Source organism: Mastacembelus armatus, chromosome 21 (assembly GCF_900324485.2).
Source record: "Mastacembelus armatus chromosome 21, fMasArm1.2, whole genome shotgun sequence".
Taxonomy (NCBI): domain Eukaryota; kingdom Metazoa; phylum Chordata; class Actinopteri; order Synbranchiformes; family Mastacembelidae; genus Mastacembelus; species Mastacembelus armatus.
In genome coordinates this window covers 7,992,297-8,012,588 of record NC_046653.1, presented here as the reverse complement: position 1 = coordinate 8,012,588, position 20,292 = coordinate 7,992,297, and the positions used below count along the sequence as shown (strand labels likewise).

Sequence of the window (20,292 nt, the reverse complement as noted above, 5' to 3'; positions counted from 1 at the left end):
TTTTTTTTGTATTTTGGTTTATTTCCATCCACAGTTCACATTCACATTTTTTAGTATTTGATATTTTGTCTCCCTGTGCGTACAGTTCAGGGATTCAGTATAAGAGAAATATTCAGCAGTCATGTAATTGTCATTCCATTATGTGTTATGTTGTTATAACATATACTGTATAAAGATTTATTGGACATTAGATGAGCTAATAGTTCAATTGGACAACACTTCCTGCCCAACATTGTATAGTGTATTTTCATTCATTTTTATTTTGTAGGAATATGTTCCTTTCACATTCTTACATACTGAGATATTAAGAGGGAATTTTCTTCATACCCATTTGTGTGTATGTGTGTTTATAGTGCATGCATCAGAGAGAAATTAAGCCTTGACTGTGTGCATGTCCCCATCCGCCTTTTGTCTGCCCTAGATAAGAACATCAAAGCTTCTAAAATCTTATCATCCCTTGTTTTAATTATAGCAGAGAGACACAACAGTGCAGGACTGCAGGCTGGTTTCATGTGAGAGGAAAGACCTACATCCACTCATAACTGTGCGTAGGTGTGTGTGTGTGTGTGAGAGAGAGAGAGAGAGATAGAGAGACAGCGAGAGCTCACAGCCTTTGATCACCTGGCTGTGTTTTATTGAGTTAGTACAATGCTAAAGCCTTGTTTTGATTTTGCCGTTTTTGTCATTTGTTACATAATTCAATAGGAAGCAGCAGGTGGGGTTGTTTTTCAACAGATGTTGCTTTTGTGTCCTTACATTATATGTGTCTGAGCAGGATGTCCACATCATAGGGCTTTGTCAACTACTGCTTCAAAGCTGGTGTCCATAATATATTTTTTTAATAGACACATTTTTAATATATCTATCTTTTAATATATCATGCTCAAATCCAAACATTTGTCATGGTTAGAGATGCTCACCAGAGTGCTGTGTTTTATTAGGAAATATTTAACAGCTTGCACTGGTTTGCTGGGTTGCATTTGTCCTTGTAGATAGAGACAGTAAGTCTTTTCAAGGTAGAGTCTCTGTTTTCAGTGAAACCAAGCAGCTCTCTTGAAGCTGCAAAGAATATGACAATAATAGGTAGTTTTTATATCATTTCCATATGCAAAGAAACATTACAAAATATAATAAAACATTACTTAAACGTTGCATTATTAGGCAGAATAAATGCTGTAGCAGATGGGGTGCAGCTACTTTATGTATAGAGTTTCTGAAGCAATGCATCATTTTTTATATGATCATATGTTTCATCTATAAGGTGAAATGTCAGATGAATATAGTGGAGTAAGAAGAAAAAATGTTCTTTTAAAATGTAGTGTAAGAACTGCATCAAATTTGATCACAACTTATAGTATGTCATTGTAATGGTATGTTTATGAAAGAAAGACTCTCTAGAATAAGTGCGTCAGGAGTATACAACGTAGTTGCATGTTTCTCAATGATGTAGTGGCTTTTTATGACATATGCACTGCCCCATTCTATGATGTTAACAATCCTGCTTTGTTACGGATGGGAAAATATGTGAATGTCTGGTAAATGTGTGCGTGCGTGTGCGTGCGTGCGTGTGTGTGCGCACTCGCACACCACTATCATCAACTCCATGGTCATGCAGCTGCAGACAAGAGGAGAAGCAGCTCTCTCACATTCACAGTGATCCACCTGTTTGTCCGTGTGTGTAAGAGTGTGTGTGTCCATCCCGGTGTTTGTGTGATCCTACCTGCCTCTCCCTCACTCCCCTCTCTGTAGATTGTGTTTTGTCTTCACCTGCTTGTCAGCCATGCTAATCCCTCCCACCGACTTTGACAGACATGTCTTTGATAGGAAACGACATCCGATGCCTTTACTGTCATGTGATCTTCACAACACACACAGAAGGTGAAATCCCCCTCTGAATGCTCTCAAAAGGTGGCCTAAAACAACATTTACATTATATATATTCATTAGCTTTAACAAACAAATCATTAATATTAGATGAGCCAAAAGTGAATTGTCATTTTCTCTTTTTATGTTTTTATTAAGTAGATATTTGTTTTTTAAATATTATTTATATAAACACAAATATCAGTTGCACACTGGCACAATTTAAAGCACTGCAGTATCTTTACCTTGTCAGCACTGTGTGCTCTATCCACCTGCCTTGATCCTACCTGCTCACTGACACTGTCCTGTTGGCTGCCTCTCAGTTAGCTGAATTCTGTCACTAAAGCTAATATTAGTCAGGTCTCACAAACCTTCCCTCCTCCTCCTCTTCAGCCTTTCTGCCTGATATGCTGTTCCACAGTTTCACTAAAACTAATTAAATGCTAGGACAAGGTGGTGAATACATCTGATGACAAGAAATGTCACGGAGAAGCCCTTCATGACAAGTATTTCCCCACCATCTGGGTTTATCTGCAGTTGGCTGAATTTGGATGCCCTCCAGTGGCCAACGTGTTAACTCTCCTCGCCAAATTCACTGACTGATAGTTTGTTTTATGTTGGTCAACATAAAAGGTTCTGAAACAAGCTAATTTAAAGGTTTAATTTATATGTGTGCAAATTAAATGTTTTCATCAGGCTTCTGAAAAGCCACTTCTGAAAATCCATACTCACTTTTTTTTAACTTCTTCAGCTTTCTCTCTTTTTTTTTTGCAGATGTAATATTTGCTTTACTGAAATAAATAAATTGGTAATTGTTACACATTTTTGTAGCTCTGTTTGGGGCACCAAAATGAAAGCTAAATAAATAAATAAATGTATATTTTAAAACCTGCCTATATTACAGATAAACTTTCTATATTAGTGGACTAAGTACCAGAGACTATGAGGCCACAATCTGCTATTATAATGTACTCCATACAACATTAGAAATTTAAATATTATGTATTTTGAATTTTGTTACATATTGAAATAAAGCAGAGTGATGTATTATGCTTAGATCAAGTTAGAGGGTATCAAAGTGAGCAGTGTAGAAAGCATTAGAAATATTGCAGCTGCTACAGTTTCACTAAAACACCACCAGGAGGCAAACTTACCACAGGAAATGGAGAGACATAAACTACTAAATGTCCTCCTTTTAAGTAAATATCAATTTACATAATCCAGTATATGCACAAAGTAGCTGAAATGTGTGATATTTTGCTTTTGCTTTTGCTTTGAGCTCAGCCAACAGTAGAGTTTGATAACCAAGACACTATACCATAATGTTGTGTTTGATGCTGTAGTTATATCAGTGAGCTTGAAGGATATTCGAGCGGTTCAGGGCTGCTAGTGGGTATTATTGCTAGTAGAAATATAATAAGTACCACCTAAATTTTATATTTTTTATCAAGCGACAATCACTGCATAAAATGAACAGTTAGCATCTTCTCTTTATTTAATTGAAATTGCATTGTACATTATGTATATACTGTACATTATACGTGTATTTTGTCTTTTGTCTTACAAGATACAATTACATATGCACTGATAAATTTGAAATATACTTTGGTATAACTTAAAGCAAACCTTTGGTGAAATGGGTATGTGTAATGTGAAAGATGTAGCTTACATCAAATATCAGCCCTCTTGTTAGAGCTAGATATTCAATTTTAGGCACTATCTTGGTTTTCCAGCCACAGATGGAAGCAGTTTTTCCACAAACAAGGTCTGACTAAACATTTCCTGTATTTAACCAGATGGCTGTCAGACGACATCATGGGGGGCATTAAAACCTAGATATCTTTATCAGGAGTTGGTAGAGACTAAAACAGAGCTAAAGGAAGATATCTATTACAGTAAATTTCCTGCCTCTGCAAATAACCAATTGTTTGTTAGTACACTCTCAATAAGATTTTTTTAGTTGCTTATATTCCAGTGTGGTATTCACGGACTTTTTCTCCAATGCCTGTGATTTTTAGAGATCCTTATTTACATACTGATATAAAATAAAAGCCAGAAAAAACACCATCTTTCATGTCCACTACTCTGAAACGATTCCTCTGTCACATCTTGTGTTCTGTTCGTGATGAAAGTGTCTTTTGATCACCATATAATTTGTGATGCACTGGATCAAACAGCACGATCAAACGAGATGCATGACATTGGTAGCACTTTGCAGCTTTAGGACATTAATGTTTTTTTATCATTATTTGCTAAGTTTGCTTTGAATTTCCTTCCTTCTTCAGCCTCTTATCTTAATACTGTTGTTTTGGTTGGTGTAACAAACTGCTTGCTGTTGATGAATGTTGCGCAGTATAGAGTTTGAGCCTGTTGTAAATGTGGCTAACAACAAATCGACGTTCCTGAAAGGCGTGACAATAATTCACGGTCGTCTTCGCACCGTGAACCATTATCCCTCACAATGTGTTTATACTGTATAACCCTACTCAGGTTTTGGAGAGCTCACATCCTTTCCTACATTAAAAAACTGTAGCTGACTTTACGCACAGAATTTAAATTTTAAAAAATGATTGGAAAGAAACCATGGTTAAAGAGAAAGGATAAAAAGATACTGAATATTTTTATTTTATTTTTATTTTTTTTATATATTAATCACATTTAGAAAAACATATAGTGTTATTTCTTACTATAAGCAGTAAGCAGTCTTTACCAGCAAAAGACCAGCTGGTAAAGACATCAGAGAATAGGTTCAACTAATAACAGTTCAGCTGAATGGTAAAGTCCATTCTGAAAACATCACAGCATTAAACTTTACATGCTATTTGTATCTGTTTCCATTTCAAGCTGAATGGAAAGATCAAGCTCTGGTCATGTAACGTAGCAAAGCGGTGCCAGTTGCACAGAGGGTAATTGGATCACCCATGCTTTGCAGTCCTTCAGTAGCAGGGTGTGGGATTAAAACTGTGCCCTACTACATGGAATTGCTACTACAAGAACAGAGATCAAAATACTTTGAGTTGACTTCAGTTATAATAGCAAAAGCCTGGTCAAAATAGAAATTTACTGTACAAGCAATAAAGCAATAATAGCAGATCTAACAACTCATTGTCTTGATTGTCCTGTTGATGTGAAGGTTTGCAAGCTGTCCAGTGCTTTTAAAACAGTACTTTTACATATAAAGCATCAAGACAAGTCAAACAGGTATGAATGGACGGCTAGTTGCTGAATCACATGCACCTGATTTTTTTTTGTTATTTAAACATTATTGAATTATTGGGAATTTGGCATAACACAAACTCTAGAAAACATTTTGGGGTTTGCCCTGAGCTGGCACAAACATTTTGTAGAGATTTCTTTCTGGTAGCTCATCAGGGAACATTCTTCTACAGACTAGAGGGAAATATGAACTCTGTGCTGTCAGATGTTCTCAAATGAGGAGACGAGGATATTTTTGCACTCTGTAATTTGTTGCTTGTGCTTTTCTTTTTTCTTTTCTTTTTGTGGAGGTGGAATATGTGACATATTGTGACAAATCACTATTTAAACAAACAAACAAAAAAGTGGCAGAAATTGAGTTTGACCAAGGCCATGATGATCCATGATACCATGATTAGAGTCCCTGGTCTACATGCTGATTTCCCACTTGCTAATATTTGTTCCGTTCACAGTTGATATCTGGGTCAAATAGCATGACTGTAAAGATCAAGATTGCAGACCATGATAATGAGGCTCCAGATATGTGTGTAGGAGGGCTCATCTTATGATGTCTGTGGCTGCTTTTGATGTGCCAAGCAGGGTGGCTGCTGCTTGAATAGACTTAACTGTAAGTGATCAAAAGGTCTCCAATGAGACCAAACTGGCCAATTTAGGTTCTCCAGTGCACTGAAGAGTGTATTACCCATTCATTGATGAAAATGAAACTTAACATGGATAGTAAATTCAGCTTGACAATGTAAAATCACAACACTGACGAACACTGGTGGGAAAAAGTAAATAACTGCACTAGTTGAGAAGATCTGAAACCTAAAAACAACGGCCCAGATGATTGGATCATTGATTGGCTTTCTCATTGGCTGTCTCTGCTGTCAGTCGGTGACTGCACTTTTGGTTCGTTGTAGCTACCCAATAACGCAGAGCGACTAATCTTCGTTTGGGGTTAGAGCCGTGGGATTGTGCCGCAGCGTCCTGTAGGCGCGTAGAGAGCTCCTGTTGGAATAACCCTGACCGTCAAAACCAGCCCCAGCTTAATCCACCGCCGCCAAACAGCGGCCACACGGAGGGAAGAGACGCTAAATGGAGTTTCAGTCGTTGTCGTGACTGTTGTTCGCCTCCTCTCACCCAGCAGAAGATTGTGCTTTGAAGTTGCAGTAGCATCCACGCCATCGCGGCTCTCTCCTCTGCAGTCATGGGTACCGTCCTCTCTATATCTCCCGCGACTAAAAAGGCATCTATTATGGATGCTGAGGTCGCAGGAGATGGACTCAAAAATGACAAGAGCCTCAAGCGGCACTCGATGTTCGTCTCTCTTTCCTGGAAGAAGCTGGTGGCCAATTCGGCCAAGAAGAGTGCCAAGAAAGTGACCCCGAACCCGCTGCCCACCCGCGAACTCCCGTCCAGCCAGGTGGCTCAGCTCAACAACGAAAACATCAGGAAAACGCACCAAACCGAAGAGAAGAAACCCAAAGCGCCCATCCCAGTCCCGGTGCCCACGGTCCCCACGGTCCCCACGGTCCCCACGCAAAACAGCGACGCTGTCGTACCAAACGGGCGGGTTTCTTCGGTCCAGAAACAACCCAACAGCTTGGCTCTGGTGTCGCCGAGGAAGATAGTCATCCAGGCTTCCACGGGGGAGCTGCTGCGCTGCCTGGGGGACTTTATGTGCCGCAGGTGTTTTAAACTGAAGGATTTAAACAGCGGAGAGGTGATCCTCTGGTTCCGAAACATCGACCGGACTCTTTTGCTCCAGGGCTGGCAGGACCAGGGCTTCATCACACCGGCCAACTTGGTGTTCGTGTACCTGTTGTGCGAAGACACGATAACGGACAGTGTCGACAGCCCGGCCGAGCTGCAGGGCACCTTTCAGACTTGCCTCTACCTCGCCTACTCCTACATGGGCAACGAGATCTCCTACCCACTAAAGCCGTTCATGATCGAGTCGAACAAGGACGTTTTCTGGGACACGTCGCTCCGGATCATCAACAGGATGAGTGCTAAAATGCTGCAGCTCAATGCAGACCCGCACTTTTTCACCGAGGTCTTCCAGGACCTCAAAAACCAACGAGATACCAACGAGTCAAACCTGGATCGCTGACGTCGCAGAGCAAAGACAGTGGTGTTTTCTTAATGAACAAATGAATGTTTTGCAAAATCACATAACGGTGGTTTTGAATGTAAGGGCCAACGCGTGTGCGCTGAATCGCACTCTCATGATGTTACACACGATGTTACAGTAACTTCAGGTGTTCATACACTGTAGGAGACTTCATCAATGCATGCCAGTGGTACATTGTCCTCATTTGTTCTGTCCCTTGAGTGACGCAGGAGTCGACTTCGTGGTACAAATCAAATTATAAGGGACACTCAAATCCCCGTTTCATTCGTGATTAGTCTGCTCTGTGGGTAACTGCGTGGATGGCGCAGTGAAGTGAGCTTCCAGGCACGACCTGAATAGATTGTGTGCGTTGTGTGGGGAGGAGAGGCGGAGCTGTCCGAGGTGCTGACCTGTGCAGCTATTTCTTCCCTCTTACCCACCTACTCTCGTCGTTTGTCCACAGCAGAGCCAGGCCTGGTTTTAGGATCACCACAGTCAACTCAATGCACTTTGAGGACATCAGCCTAAGCCTTGTAAGCAGAGGTTTGCAGTCAGACTAAACACATCAAATGTTAGAAGCACCTTTCTCTGGTATAACTGTAGATATTTCTCAATGGGTAACATAAATGGAAAAAACAATAGTTTCCACCTGCAAACCCTGGGCCCCTCCTGCAGAAAAGAAATGATTGTTGTATGTGTAGTCACTGTAACACCTGGTTAGAATATTACAAATTTGAACTCCTTGTGCAATAAAGAAAAATACACCAAATTTGCCATTTTGAAATAAAACTAATGGTTTTTGCCTACAGGCAAAATATTGTAATAATGTACTTGTAATTGTGTTGCTGGTTTAAGTTGAACATGATGGTTTGGGGGAACAGAAATGTAAAATGTGGAATGTGATAATCAGCATTAAATGGGGCCATAGATGGCTGTACAGCAAACTGTCAGCTGAGGCCACTGTTATGTGTTACCTTTCAGTACATGTTGGCCATTGTGATGTACTGCTTTGAAACCTGTTGCAGAGACTGGACAGAATGTACAGTTTTTCAATAGATTTAAATGAAATCTCATATGTGCCAATTATAGAATATTCCTGGCCTGAGACTATATAGTTTACATGTGCATATCCCACACTTTTGTTTTCCCCTTCTGGTTTTCAAGGTGGCTGCATATAATGTAGTTCAAGCATTAAGAAAACAGAAGGTCAGGAATGGTATTTTTGCTCTGCTTTGTAAATGTGCTGTGGGCCTCCATTCGTTGGATTTATTTAACTTCCTGTTGTGTCAGCTCAGGAAGAATGATTCTTCATAATGTAAATATTGAATGTGAAGGTTTTATTCATTAAGTGACCATCATTTGCACATGCAGTTTCTGTAAGCTAAAAGTGGTTGGACTTCAAATCTGAAACCAAACTTATAGGGCAAACTTGACAGTTTTTAGTATTATGGTCCTTCGAAGTGATCATTGTGATGTTGTGCTGTGAAACCATTGCTTGGAAAGTGGAATATAATGCTGCTATTCTGCACAGCTACGAACAAACCCTTGATGTTTTGCACAGTGGTATAACATAATGGTCATGTAGTGTTTCAGGCACTGGGGTCTTTGCCATTAAGTCTTACAGTTACTGGCACCAAGCATCGCCCTAAGATGATCATTTGTGAATCTTTTGTACAGTTAATTTTTCCTATATGTCAGATATGAAAATCGATATTTAAATATGCTTGTTGTCTGTGGTGTTGCACCACGGTTGCGTTCATTCTCTCTATGTGTTATTAAAAAGTCAATACAGTATTTCCTTATGGTGACCACGATGAAATAAATCCAAACTTATGTAGGACCTCTGCTTTCTTTTGCACTGTGTTGATTATTTGTCCATTTGTCTTGTATTTGTGTGTGTGTGTGCATTACCCTGTGTAGCCTAATGGGTGAACACACATGCTTGTGTCCCATGTGTGAACAAACCTTGCAGTTCAATAAAGCAGTACTTAACTTAGCCTCTTATCCACTCACACCACCCACTAATCCTTGATGTGAATGGAGCCCTTGAGACATGGTTATGCAATAGAAATAAGTCCATGACGAACAGACTTACAGGGATGTGTTAGGGATGCTACCATTCAGTTGCCATGAGACCGAAACCCATGAGATTTCCATTGGTTGCCACGATACTGAAGCTTTTTACATTAAAAAAGTTTACTCTTAACAGACAAGGACAGGGGAATTGTTCATGAAATTGAATGGAAATCATATGTACTCAGCCTCATGGAGGGAGTTTTACTAGAAAAACATTTCAAGGTTGAAAAAAAACGTGACATATTAAAACTCCAAATCGTTGGTGAAAATGTGGCAGTGAGGTGGCTAACCGTTACAAGTGGGTGCTGTAGCTTCTGAAAACCTGAGCTCAGATTCCAAGGGGTCAGTCGGGATTGGTAGATTTACATTTGATGACTGGGACAGCTCAATAATTTAGGGAAGGTTTGGCAAAACTAGATAAACTATATTACTCCTATTCACCCACAATGTGGTTGAGGTGTTTTAAAATCACTTTATAGGGATTATGTCTATTTTCTTTCCCCATTTATTATTTTAAGATCAGTGCACGTCATGTTCTTTGTTCTGTTTTTATTTGAAAAGCTATATAAAACAGGTGTTTTTCTAAATAACAACAATAAAGGCACAGTTTATTAGAGCAAATCTGTAAAAATACACACAAAAATCAATACTATCTATTAATCTATCTATCTAGCTATCTGTAGAAAGGGTTTCATTATATCCTAGTGTATGTTGCAGTTGATTTGGCTCTGTTGATCATCGAGGACAACTGTAACGGTGCTGACACATATAAAGGATATTTTTGGTATCTTCTGTGTGTCCTGGGTATTCCAATCAGGGCCACATACTGAAATGGGAACACAGACGCCTAAACCCTTACATTAATTGTAAAAACCTCACACAGTAGGAATCTGCATACAATCTGCATACACTGGCCTCACACCTATTGATAAAAATGTCCAGAGATATACAGAATAATAATAATGATGATGTAATATTTATTTATATATAAACATGCCATCCTTGAGTTGCATTAGTTCCTTAGTTTAGAGCAGTCTACATTCATGGTTTACTGTATGGCAGAATTGAGCTGGATTGATAAGGATTACCTCCTGGTTTTATGAATAAGACACGTGGGCCTGAGGGTTCCTTCATGTGATTGGTTAGAATCTGCTGCAGTCTCACAACTATTTGTGACTCTCTCTCTCTCTCTCTCTCTCTATCTCTATCTATCTCTCTCTCCCCCTGTCTGTTATGTAGTAACATACAGTATTTATTTACAGGCACAAAGACATGACAAAAAATCATGAAAGAAAAAGGACAAGAATGAAATAGTTAGACAAAGGAAATGAAAACAAGAATGAAAACAAAACCAAAAGAGACAAATGAGGATGCGGAGGGATGGAGACGAGAGAGATAGTCAGGTTTCTTTTTATTTTGTTTACTGCCATAAAAAGCCAGTCGATGCATAGGCTCAAATGTGAATTATTCTGAACTATGTAAAACAATCAAAGTATACCAATGTTTAGTATTAACACTGACTTTAACTAAACTCTTATATTTAATTTGACTGCAAATTGTCATGTGTACGTCTGAAACATGTACCCTAGCAGTATTGCTTCTGTCACTAGGTTGATGAACATAGGTTTGTTCTAGTGGAATAAACCAGCATATCATATAACATTTTCTTTGAAATTCAAACCCTTTATCTATTTGCCCAGTACTCACTGCCATGTGTTTTTAAACACTAATTGTGCATAATGTTCTTACTTATTCAACTTTCATATGAACTGAAGAATGACATATTCTGGTCTGTCAAGGGAATCTGTGCAAAAACAACACACTATAATGGGAGAAATATGCCTGTTTAGCCTTTTTTTGTCTTTTTCCAGGTCTACTTCATGGCAGAATCCTCTGGCAGTGTTATGTAACAGCTTCCCAGAGCCATGTTGTGAGCCTTCTCTTCAGTATTAAGATTCAACCCAGGTCTCTTGTCTGCCAGCCTGCTTTCTGCATTCTTCTCCACTGTGTCTCTATAGTAACGGGTAGGTAAGTGAATGAGAGCTGGACAAAGTGAGCTGTGAGGAGCTGAGCGTGGGTTGAGCCACTGCACAACACATACACACTGTGGTGATCAATAAGAAGACATACACACACTGTGCACAGCACGAACATCTGTCCGTGCAGGCATGTGTCCACATTCAGCCACTCTGTCAGTTTTTACCTCTGCTTTGATACCGCTGTGTTTACTGCTCTGCTGGCTGTGTTGTCTCCATTGTATTGACAGTAATAAAAAATGACATCAACCTTTCCTTATTTCTACAGATTCAGGTTTAGTTAATCCAGGATAAGATTATCCAGGTTTCTGAAAGTGATAAATGTTTACCTGCACAAAAATATAATCAGAATAAAACAAACACTTTGAATAACTATTACATTCTTATTAGATTTTAGTTTGTGTTACAGTGAAGCCATGTGATGTTGTATAATGCTACACATCAGCCTTCTTTGGTCTCTCTGGACTGAGTGACAGTCTCTGGATTGCAGCGTAAGACTGTAAAACAAACCTATGTTCAATGACATCTCCTGCCACAGGTGGAAGGTAGCTGAGTATATTTATGCACGTGTTTGAACTTGAATTCGTGGCACTTGTACTTTACAAGGAGTACTTTTCCCAGTTGATATTTTACATAAAAACACACATGATGAAATGCAATGCATTATTAAGTATTAAATCAGCAGTATGAGATTTTAACTCAAAAAACAGTTACATTTCAGGTGTTTTCAGGTTTCTGGTAATTACACCAGGGAAAGGTTTAATTTAAATAAGTGTTCAAGAGTGAAAGAGGTCACAAAGCAAAGATTAATACATGTAGAAATACGTCACATAGATCCATGTTGAATAGTAAAATGCTGCTTACATGGTGATGCATCAGTATTAACAGTCTAATAATGTATTTTAACATTAAGGTGTTAATGTACAGTATTATTCTTATTCCTCCAATGGTGATACATCAGGAAAATAAAAAACATGTTACTAAGCAGTCTCTAAATGTAGGTTTTGATTATTTATTGTAATTAAGTAACATGTTTATAATAGTAGTTCCTCTTTTAATTACTTGGGTTTACACCACTCTCTCTAGTAAAGGGGTATTTTTCTGATCTAGCCTTTGTCAACTACACCCAACATGATCAAATCTGGACCAACTGAGGGAACGCCCTATAGGGATTATGTCTATTTTGCTGTCCTCTTCCTACATAACACCTAGTGCCTGCTAATCCCTTTAACTAGATTACTTGGATGTTGAGTTGCAGTGCAAGAGAGTTGGTCACCACTTTTACATTAGGTCAGATTTAGCTGGGTAACTCTGCCAAGTTACCAAGTCAAAGAATGATATACTTAATTTAATGTTATTGTACATGTTGCATATGTTCTGTAACTATATAATGGCATGTTGAAATTACACTTTTCATATTTAAATTGATGTTGTTACACAACATGCAACAAACCACAGCAGAACACTATACTAATCCCTTCATTCACCACGCACCTACACAGTCTTCATTGTTATTTTCTTTTCTTTATTTGCCAGTGAATCATTTCACACTGCATGAATCTGCATGATTATTCATCCATTTAGTTTTATGTAACAGAGAAAAGCCGAGGCTGGATTTTGAAGTCTACAGGTGCTTTAATCGCACACCATTATCTGAATGAACAAATCAGCATTTCAAGATAATCATTACTGTATTTTCACAAGGATTAATTGGTACCAAATGTCTTCACATTTTTATTTTATTTTGATCATTAATCCAATGTTAAAGAGTACCTAAAACCATTTACAGCAACACCAGTAAGGGTGAAATTACCATATTTAGGTAGGAAATCTATGTCTCCACTGTATTTTTACCTGAATATTTGTGGGTTAATGAAAACACTTTATACATTTTCATGTATCAGAGGTGGAGAACAAAGAGAAATGAGTGTGAACACTATGTTCTGGGGTTGTTTTGTGTGTTTTTTTAGCTGAGAGAATCTAGGTCTGTGCCCAGACATGATAAAAAGGTACAATACATTGGCGTAAATGGTTCATTGCTGTTCGCTCTTAGTATCGCTCTCCTTTCCCCACATCTCTTTCTGTCTGCCTCTTATTCTCAAGTCTATTTCAGCCCCATGTAGGTGTACCGTTCTAATTTAGCTGAGCCTTCATTACCACTCTCTCCAGCTGGAAGAATGACTCACTGACTGCAGCACTTCACACAGAGCCCACTGACTGCCTTACTCTATGTCCTAATAATAACACTGTACACTGCTGGGACAGAGAGACCTCTTTTTTTTCACAGTACATGACTTGTGGATATCTGCCAGATTACATGCAATAACAGTCAGTTTTTTCCCCATTTATATTCTGTCCTGGGCGTGTAATAGACTTTCAGTCCAATAAATTCAAGATCCTGGGCTTGAGGACCCACCAACAAATATCAAACATTTTAATATTAGAAATAACAAAATCACATTTTCCTTCTAATTTTTTATTTTCTCATAGCCTGTAAAAGTAGAGTGGTACAACATACTCTCAGCTGTCATTTGTCAAAGCTTCCTATCATTACCTAAACACACCTTCCAGAAAACTTCATAATAATATTTAAAACTATTATTGCAGTTAGTTTGACAAAAAGTAAAGATAGCCATGTGTACATGGTGGTTCATGTTTTTAAGATGAACTTTACATTATGTTGAGATCAGCTGAAATCAGTGGCTGCCAAAGTACATTCATTGTGGTGATGTAAAGATTAGGCTGTTTTTGTAAAGGTTTGAAAGCTAAATGGCCAATAACACACAGAAGTCTCTAATATAAGTAGTCCTTATCTGCTTATAGTGGCCAGATATCCTAAAATATTCTTTAGTTGTTTGCTTGTCCTCCTCTATGATCTCACTCGTCAATCTTCAGCGCTCACGATGTGAATACTGTCACTTGCAGGAAGAACACCCACCTAGTGTGTTATACAAGAAGTGAGGGGATAAGTGCTCAACAATAAGAACAGCAGATTAGTCTCAGAGCAGCTGGCTGAGAAGACGGTGACGATTACAGTGCTGTGGAAATGACTCACTCGTGGAGTTTCCACTATTAGAAGAAGTATGTAGTCTACAGGGTGTGAACAATAGATTAAGGATATGCACCTCCTTCTCTCAGCTGGTGTGTTTGACTAAAAGACCTAGGCAGGAGAGGAAGATAGAGTTTCAGTTGTCAATAGCAACTCTATGTCTTTCCTCCCTATTGATATGCAGGACACACACACAAACACTGTTACTGAGGATAGGTGACCCTCCCCTCTATACATACACACACACACACTTTCTGCATCTTAATCTTTGCTCACTGCTAAAATGTGAATTTGTAAGTCCATAATTTGACCAGATTTAATGAAGATTGGAAAAAAAGCATATTCTTTATTACTACTTTATCACTACAGCTGATCGTGGCCCAGGTTTCCAAATATGACAACAAAACCATTGGTGTAATTTTGAGCGTCCACTTATAATTCTTACAGAGGGATTATTTTTTATAATAACTCTCATGTCCATTCCCTTGTCTGATAATGCTCAGTTTGCATTGTCATAAAATCAGGTTTTGGGTTAATCTGCTATTTGCAGATGCTTTTATCTTCTATTTTAAACCAACTCTGTGGTTACACTGTTATGTAAACGTGATTCTGATGTTGGTAGAGTGCTGGCGCCCCCACATGGTTACACTAAAGATTTGTTAAGTAAGTCACTTTCGGCACTGCAACAGTGCCGAAAGTGATGCTAAAATATCAAAATACACAGATTTTAGATTTTTTTTTTAAAGCCACTGATGTCACTTTTGTGATTTAAGTTTTCTGTCAATGCTTCCTGTTATAGTCTTCTGTTTTCCTGAGCCATGTCCCAGTAAACACATCAGTAAGCATCCTTTTCATCAAAATTAGGTCATATCTGCATGGCATCTAAAAGGGATTTTGATATTTTATTTATTTACATGTTATATGGATGGTTGGCTCACTGAAACTCTCTTTTAGACCACTTACACATTATAAAGCTGAATAATTGTGGGCTCGTCTTTTTCTTACAGAATATTTGTCGTTGTCGGTAAATGATGCTCGCCTGGATCACAGGCCACCCCTGTATAATATTCGAATACTTCTATAGGTCCTTGTTTTAGCTTGTACATTTCCTCTCATATCAATTGCTTTATTTAATACCATTTAACAGACTGAATACAAAACCATTTAAAAGTGTACATTGGAGAATACACCTCACCACTTAACACAAAACCAGACAACATAAAGCGTGGATGGCTGCCCCATGTTAGAATGTGACCCAAAACTCTGTGGTGTTCATCATTCACAGGCATACTGACAAAGACATTTGTTCATAAGAGTCTGGTTTTATTTACTTCATGTGTTTTCCATTGGTACAGTCAGTATGAGCATTTGTTAATGAATGCATTCTAAATCACTTCAAAATCACTAAAAAGCAGCAATGGCCTGAGCCTCTTTCTACCTTACAGTATTTACAAAGTCATTAAGGATTCACAGTTTCTGTTTCTATTTACCTCAGACTAGATGTCACACAAATTATGTCTCTTTGTGCTACTTCTATTTTTATTGCACGTGAGTCAAGTTGAATTTATTCTTCATGTCTCTACATGGTGTGACCTTGTGATTTGATTTCTGGGTTAAAGTAACAAGTGCACGAGATTTCAGATAGTTTTTGAAATAGTTTATGTGAAATATTTAGGAAAAGTGAAAATGATTAAATACAGCAGGCATTTGTATATTTTATAAAGCCACAAGATGGCGCCAGCTCTCCATAAATGGCCGTGATGTGACGCAAACACACCCACTTCTGCAACAGCAAACAAAATGCCCAGAGCAGAATGGAGTAACCGGTAGAATGGATAAGAAAGGAAAGCGAAAGGAATGAGGATTTGTAGAAAAAGGTTTTTAATCTTTTAAATAATAATCTATAATTTTGTTCATTTCAAAGAAGAAAACGTTTATTGATTTCCGATTTCAATTAATAGCTCCTTATGAAATTCCCTATCCGGGTTAAAATGAACTAATATAATTTTTGAAATGCCGTGCGTAACACTTCAAACCACTGTGCGTAATGTGATATGTGATCCTCTCGATGGCTTTAATAACCGATTGATAAAATGTGTTAGCCTCGAGGTTAAAAATATTTAGAGCTAAGTACAAATTTGAGGGCGTCTTTCTTGCACACAGCCGTGGTTTCAGCAGCATCTGTATCTTCAGGCTTTTTGAAACAATCCTTGAAAACAAAAAACATATCGAGCCTTCTGCGTTCTGTGTCATCTGTCCTTTCATTCACTGCTGGAGCACTGGTGGTGTTAAAGATCTTCCAGTTTGGCTGAAAGATACGCTGAAAGTCAGTTGTAATGGTTGTTGATATTACTCAGACTGTTGATGTTGTTGACGCAGCTGATGTGGGACGAAGACACGGTGCCAAAGGGCCCCGGAGGCTGGAGGTTGTGGCTGTGGTAGAGGGCCGCCGGAGGAGAACCAGGCCAGTAGGAGAAACCCGACGGCCCCACGCCGGGAGCCACGAGGTTCAGTTTGGAAATCCCGGAGAAGGGAATTGGGGAGAAGTTACCCTGAAACTTGTAGATAGCCTGCTCCGTAGTGGACGGCTGGCACACCTGCGCCAAGCCGTGGAAATCAAACTTATAGGCATATCTCTTGCCGTGGACTTTGGTCATGATGTTTTTGTCGTAATAGTAGCGCAGCGCCCGGCTCAGCTTATCGTAGTTCATGTTGGGTTTGCTTTTGCGCTCCCCCCAGCGCCGGGCCACCTCGTCCGGGTCGATGAGCTTGAACTCGCCGTTGGTGCCCTCCCAGGCGATGCACGATATGTTGGTGCTATCAGAGAGGAGCTCCAGCAGGAACTGCCAGAGCTGAATCTGCCCACTGCCTGAGAGAAAGAAAACAGACCCCAGCGTTAATATGAAAAGGTCCTTTAGTGCCAAGCATGAGAATAATTTTTTAAATCATATGATAATAACAGTGACATTCGATATCAATGGATGTCTGCGCAAAATGGGTCTTTTTATCACTTTTGCAAGTATATTATCATTCATCAGTTATCAAAAGTTAGCCAATAATATGACACTCACCAGCACACACACACATTGCGAGACATTAGAGTTTGTTTTGAATTAAAAAATCTTCAATTTTGATATTTTAACGTGTCAGTTTTCTATCCTTCAGAAAATTTCCTATTTCTTTGCGTCTTAGATTTAGTTTCCTCCTTACTTCGTGGATTATATGGTCCAGTTATTGAAATTCATTCAACATGCACCTTATTTTATATTTGTTGGACAGCATTAACATTTCAAACATGATTTGTCTGATGGTTTTCATATATTTTTGTTCTTGCAAACATCATGCGCAGCTTTTATTGTGTGGCGATTTAATCTTGCTTCGTTTTAAGGTATATACCTCATTTATTTTATTATTATTAAACATTTCTTTGCGTGGAGCTATCGATCACTGTATTTCTTGTGATCAGCAAATTGAAATATCTGCACACTGAGAGTATGAATTCAGAAAATACGCGGAGGTGTTTATTTATTGCATTTTAACTAGACCTATAACAAAAACAAATACATAATATTTTTACTGAATTTGAATCTTGCTTTAATAATTAAGATAACTGGTTAATATGATAGGTTAGTATTAATTGTTTTTTTCGTTACTATGTCTTACCAAAAGCTGTTTCTTTAAAAATAGGACCACAAAATAATTATTTATCCTTTATTATTATGTTTTTATACTTATTATTAACATTTCCAGGTGTTGTCTTCCAGTACTGTAATTAATAGAATATGAACTGTAAACTGTGACACTGTGAGAATAGCATTTATTCCCTTCCTGGCTGGCTTCTCTTACCTTTTTGTACTCCTGTGTTTATTGGACCCCATGAAGTCCCTTTGCTTTCTTTCAGCAGATTTTCTGTTGGATCTGAAATAAAATCAGACACATCATCATCATCATCATCATCAGTCAATACGCATCCTGTTTCAGCGATTATAAGATGATTTCTGGAACAGACGCAGGCCTTTATCAGACCCTCTGCTTCAAAATAAAACGACGAATTTCTTCGCCGGGGAAACAAAAAACCCACATATGTCCAGAACTGTCATTGCTTCTAACAAGCAACACGTTGAGAAACTAAGCGAATCATATAAAATGTAGTTTAAAGATGGATCATATCTTTAAATCTGTTGTCAGAGCACAGCTGTTATAAAATGTTGTAAGATGCTATCAAATCCACCTGCACGGTACATACGATTGAAAATAACATTCAATGTTAAATAAAATCTTCAAATTTCAAAAAAGTTTAAAACAGATTAAAATCTTAATTGTGCGTTGGTCCAGTCGCGGTCTAATGCGTGAAGCATGTCGTCTTTGCGGTCTCCAGTGGGAGAAGCCAGGAAACGCGTCCAGGAAAAAGGATTTCCGATTTCCGACAAAAGAGTACACGGGCTTTGAGATGGGAAAGGCTGAACAATGCTCTGCCCTGGAAACGGAGCATCACCGCTTCAGGACAACGACACCGAGCAAAACTAAAAAAAAAAAAAATCATATCGTTAAAGGCTGTTTCTATAACTTCACCGGACAAAATGACGAACCTGAGAGATACATGTTGAACATGAGGTTTCCTCCGCAGTCCTGCCTCATTGTGCTCAGTTGTTCAGAAAGGGTTGGATTTCATTTCGTTGGTGGCGCAGGAAAAGATTTTTATTAAACTTTATCTCATAACTGTGATCTGGAATAAATGCGGCTGGACAGATTGAAGTTTCCAGGCAACTGTCACTGGCCCCCATCTCTGAGACAATATTCAGACAGCAATTTCCCCTGGTGCATTGCTTTAATTAAAAGAGCAATTTACCTCTGTCAGCCTGCCTGGTGCCCACAATAAAAAGAGGCCGATAGAAATTCGGCCCTTATCAATCCACCATCACAGTTTAATAAAGTTTCCGCGTTAAGATCTGAGTTTCTATGGTGAATTGAAGTGTTTGACATGGAAACCAGTTCAGATCCTCCTCACTTTTCCGCCTCTTTACCTCTCGGCAAACAACAAAGGCCTGCTTCATGTTAGAGAAAGAATATTTGCCTTGAAAAGCACGCTTCACTGCACATGGGAAAACAAGAACATTTCATCCCACCTAACCTTCTGTTTGTGGGTTTAAGGTTATATGGCCTCAATCTGAGGGTAATGACGTTGTAACGTTAAAACCATGGCTTCTGGTGCTTATCATGTCCACTCATATTTTTCTAGTTCTGTCTGGGGGTTTTTTTTTTTTTTTGGAAGCAGTGGTATGTGCAATGCCTATGGGCTTTATGACCTTGCTTTAAATTCAGATTTTCTGCTACTGCACTATATAGTCCGTACACACCACTTGTATTTAGTATTATCAGTGATCCTGGTAATTTAGGAGCAAAAGATGAAACATTGGATACAGGCCATTGGCTGCATGTCATGTAGGTTTCCTACATTCATATATATTCAATACATTTCAGGCATTTTATTCAGATGAAAATACATGCAAATATCATTGGCTTATATACAGCACAGCACAGTGATTTTATGACTAAATTAATATCATACACCACATCATTAGCATAATTCAATGTGATCAATCAGGTCTATAACAGTACATCAAAACCTTTTATTATGAAAGCTGCAGTAAAGACAAACCATTGCTAAAACACATGGGAGTGATTAAAGTAATAGTAAGCAAAAGGCAATAATTTAAAAAAAAAATTGTTAAAACAGACACTGACACTGACATAGCCTCTGTGTAGTGAACTTGTGTGGTTTGGCATCTTCCTTCTCCTTCAGTAAAATGCAGTGACGTGTCATGACATAAAGTGCAGTCACTAGTGCTGCAGGTCTGCTATTCAGGAATAAAATGAAAGAAATATGAGTTATACAGCTCTGCACTGTGGAATTAAAACACAGCTCATTTACAATGATTCTGTGAAACTGTGGAAAT

The 20,292-nt window shown here is 38.6% G+C and overlaps 2 protein-coding genes across 2 annotated transcripts; one reads left to right on the top strand and one right to left on the bottom strand.

Annotated features, from left to right (window-relative positions):
- The first annotated feature begins 6,268 nt into the window (after positions 1-6,268).
- On the top strand, positions 6,269-7,174 carry LOC113123702 (cyclin-dependent kinase 5 activator 2-like). The gene has a single exon (XM_026295940.1). The coding sequence runs from the start codon at positions 6,269-6,271 to the stop codon at positions 7,172-7,174; it is 906 nt and encodes a 301-aa protein (XP_026151725.1).
- An 8,943-nt stretch (positions 7,175-16,117) lies between these two features.
- fev (FEV transcription factor, ETS family member) lies at positions 16,118-19,100 on the bottom strand. The gene is made up of 3 exons (XM_026295811.1): positions 18,925-19,100; positions 18,182-18,253; positions 16,118-17,204 (listed from the first exon to the last, which is right to left on the bottom strand). Exons 1-3 carry the CDS (start codon positions 18,971-18,973, stop codon positions 16,663-16,665), a joined length of 663 nt encoding a protein of 220 aa, XP_026151596.1. The 5' UTR covers positions 18,974-19,100; the 3' UTR covers positions 16,118-16,662.
- Positions 19,101-20,292: the final 1,192 nt, after the last annotated feature.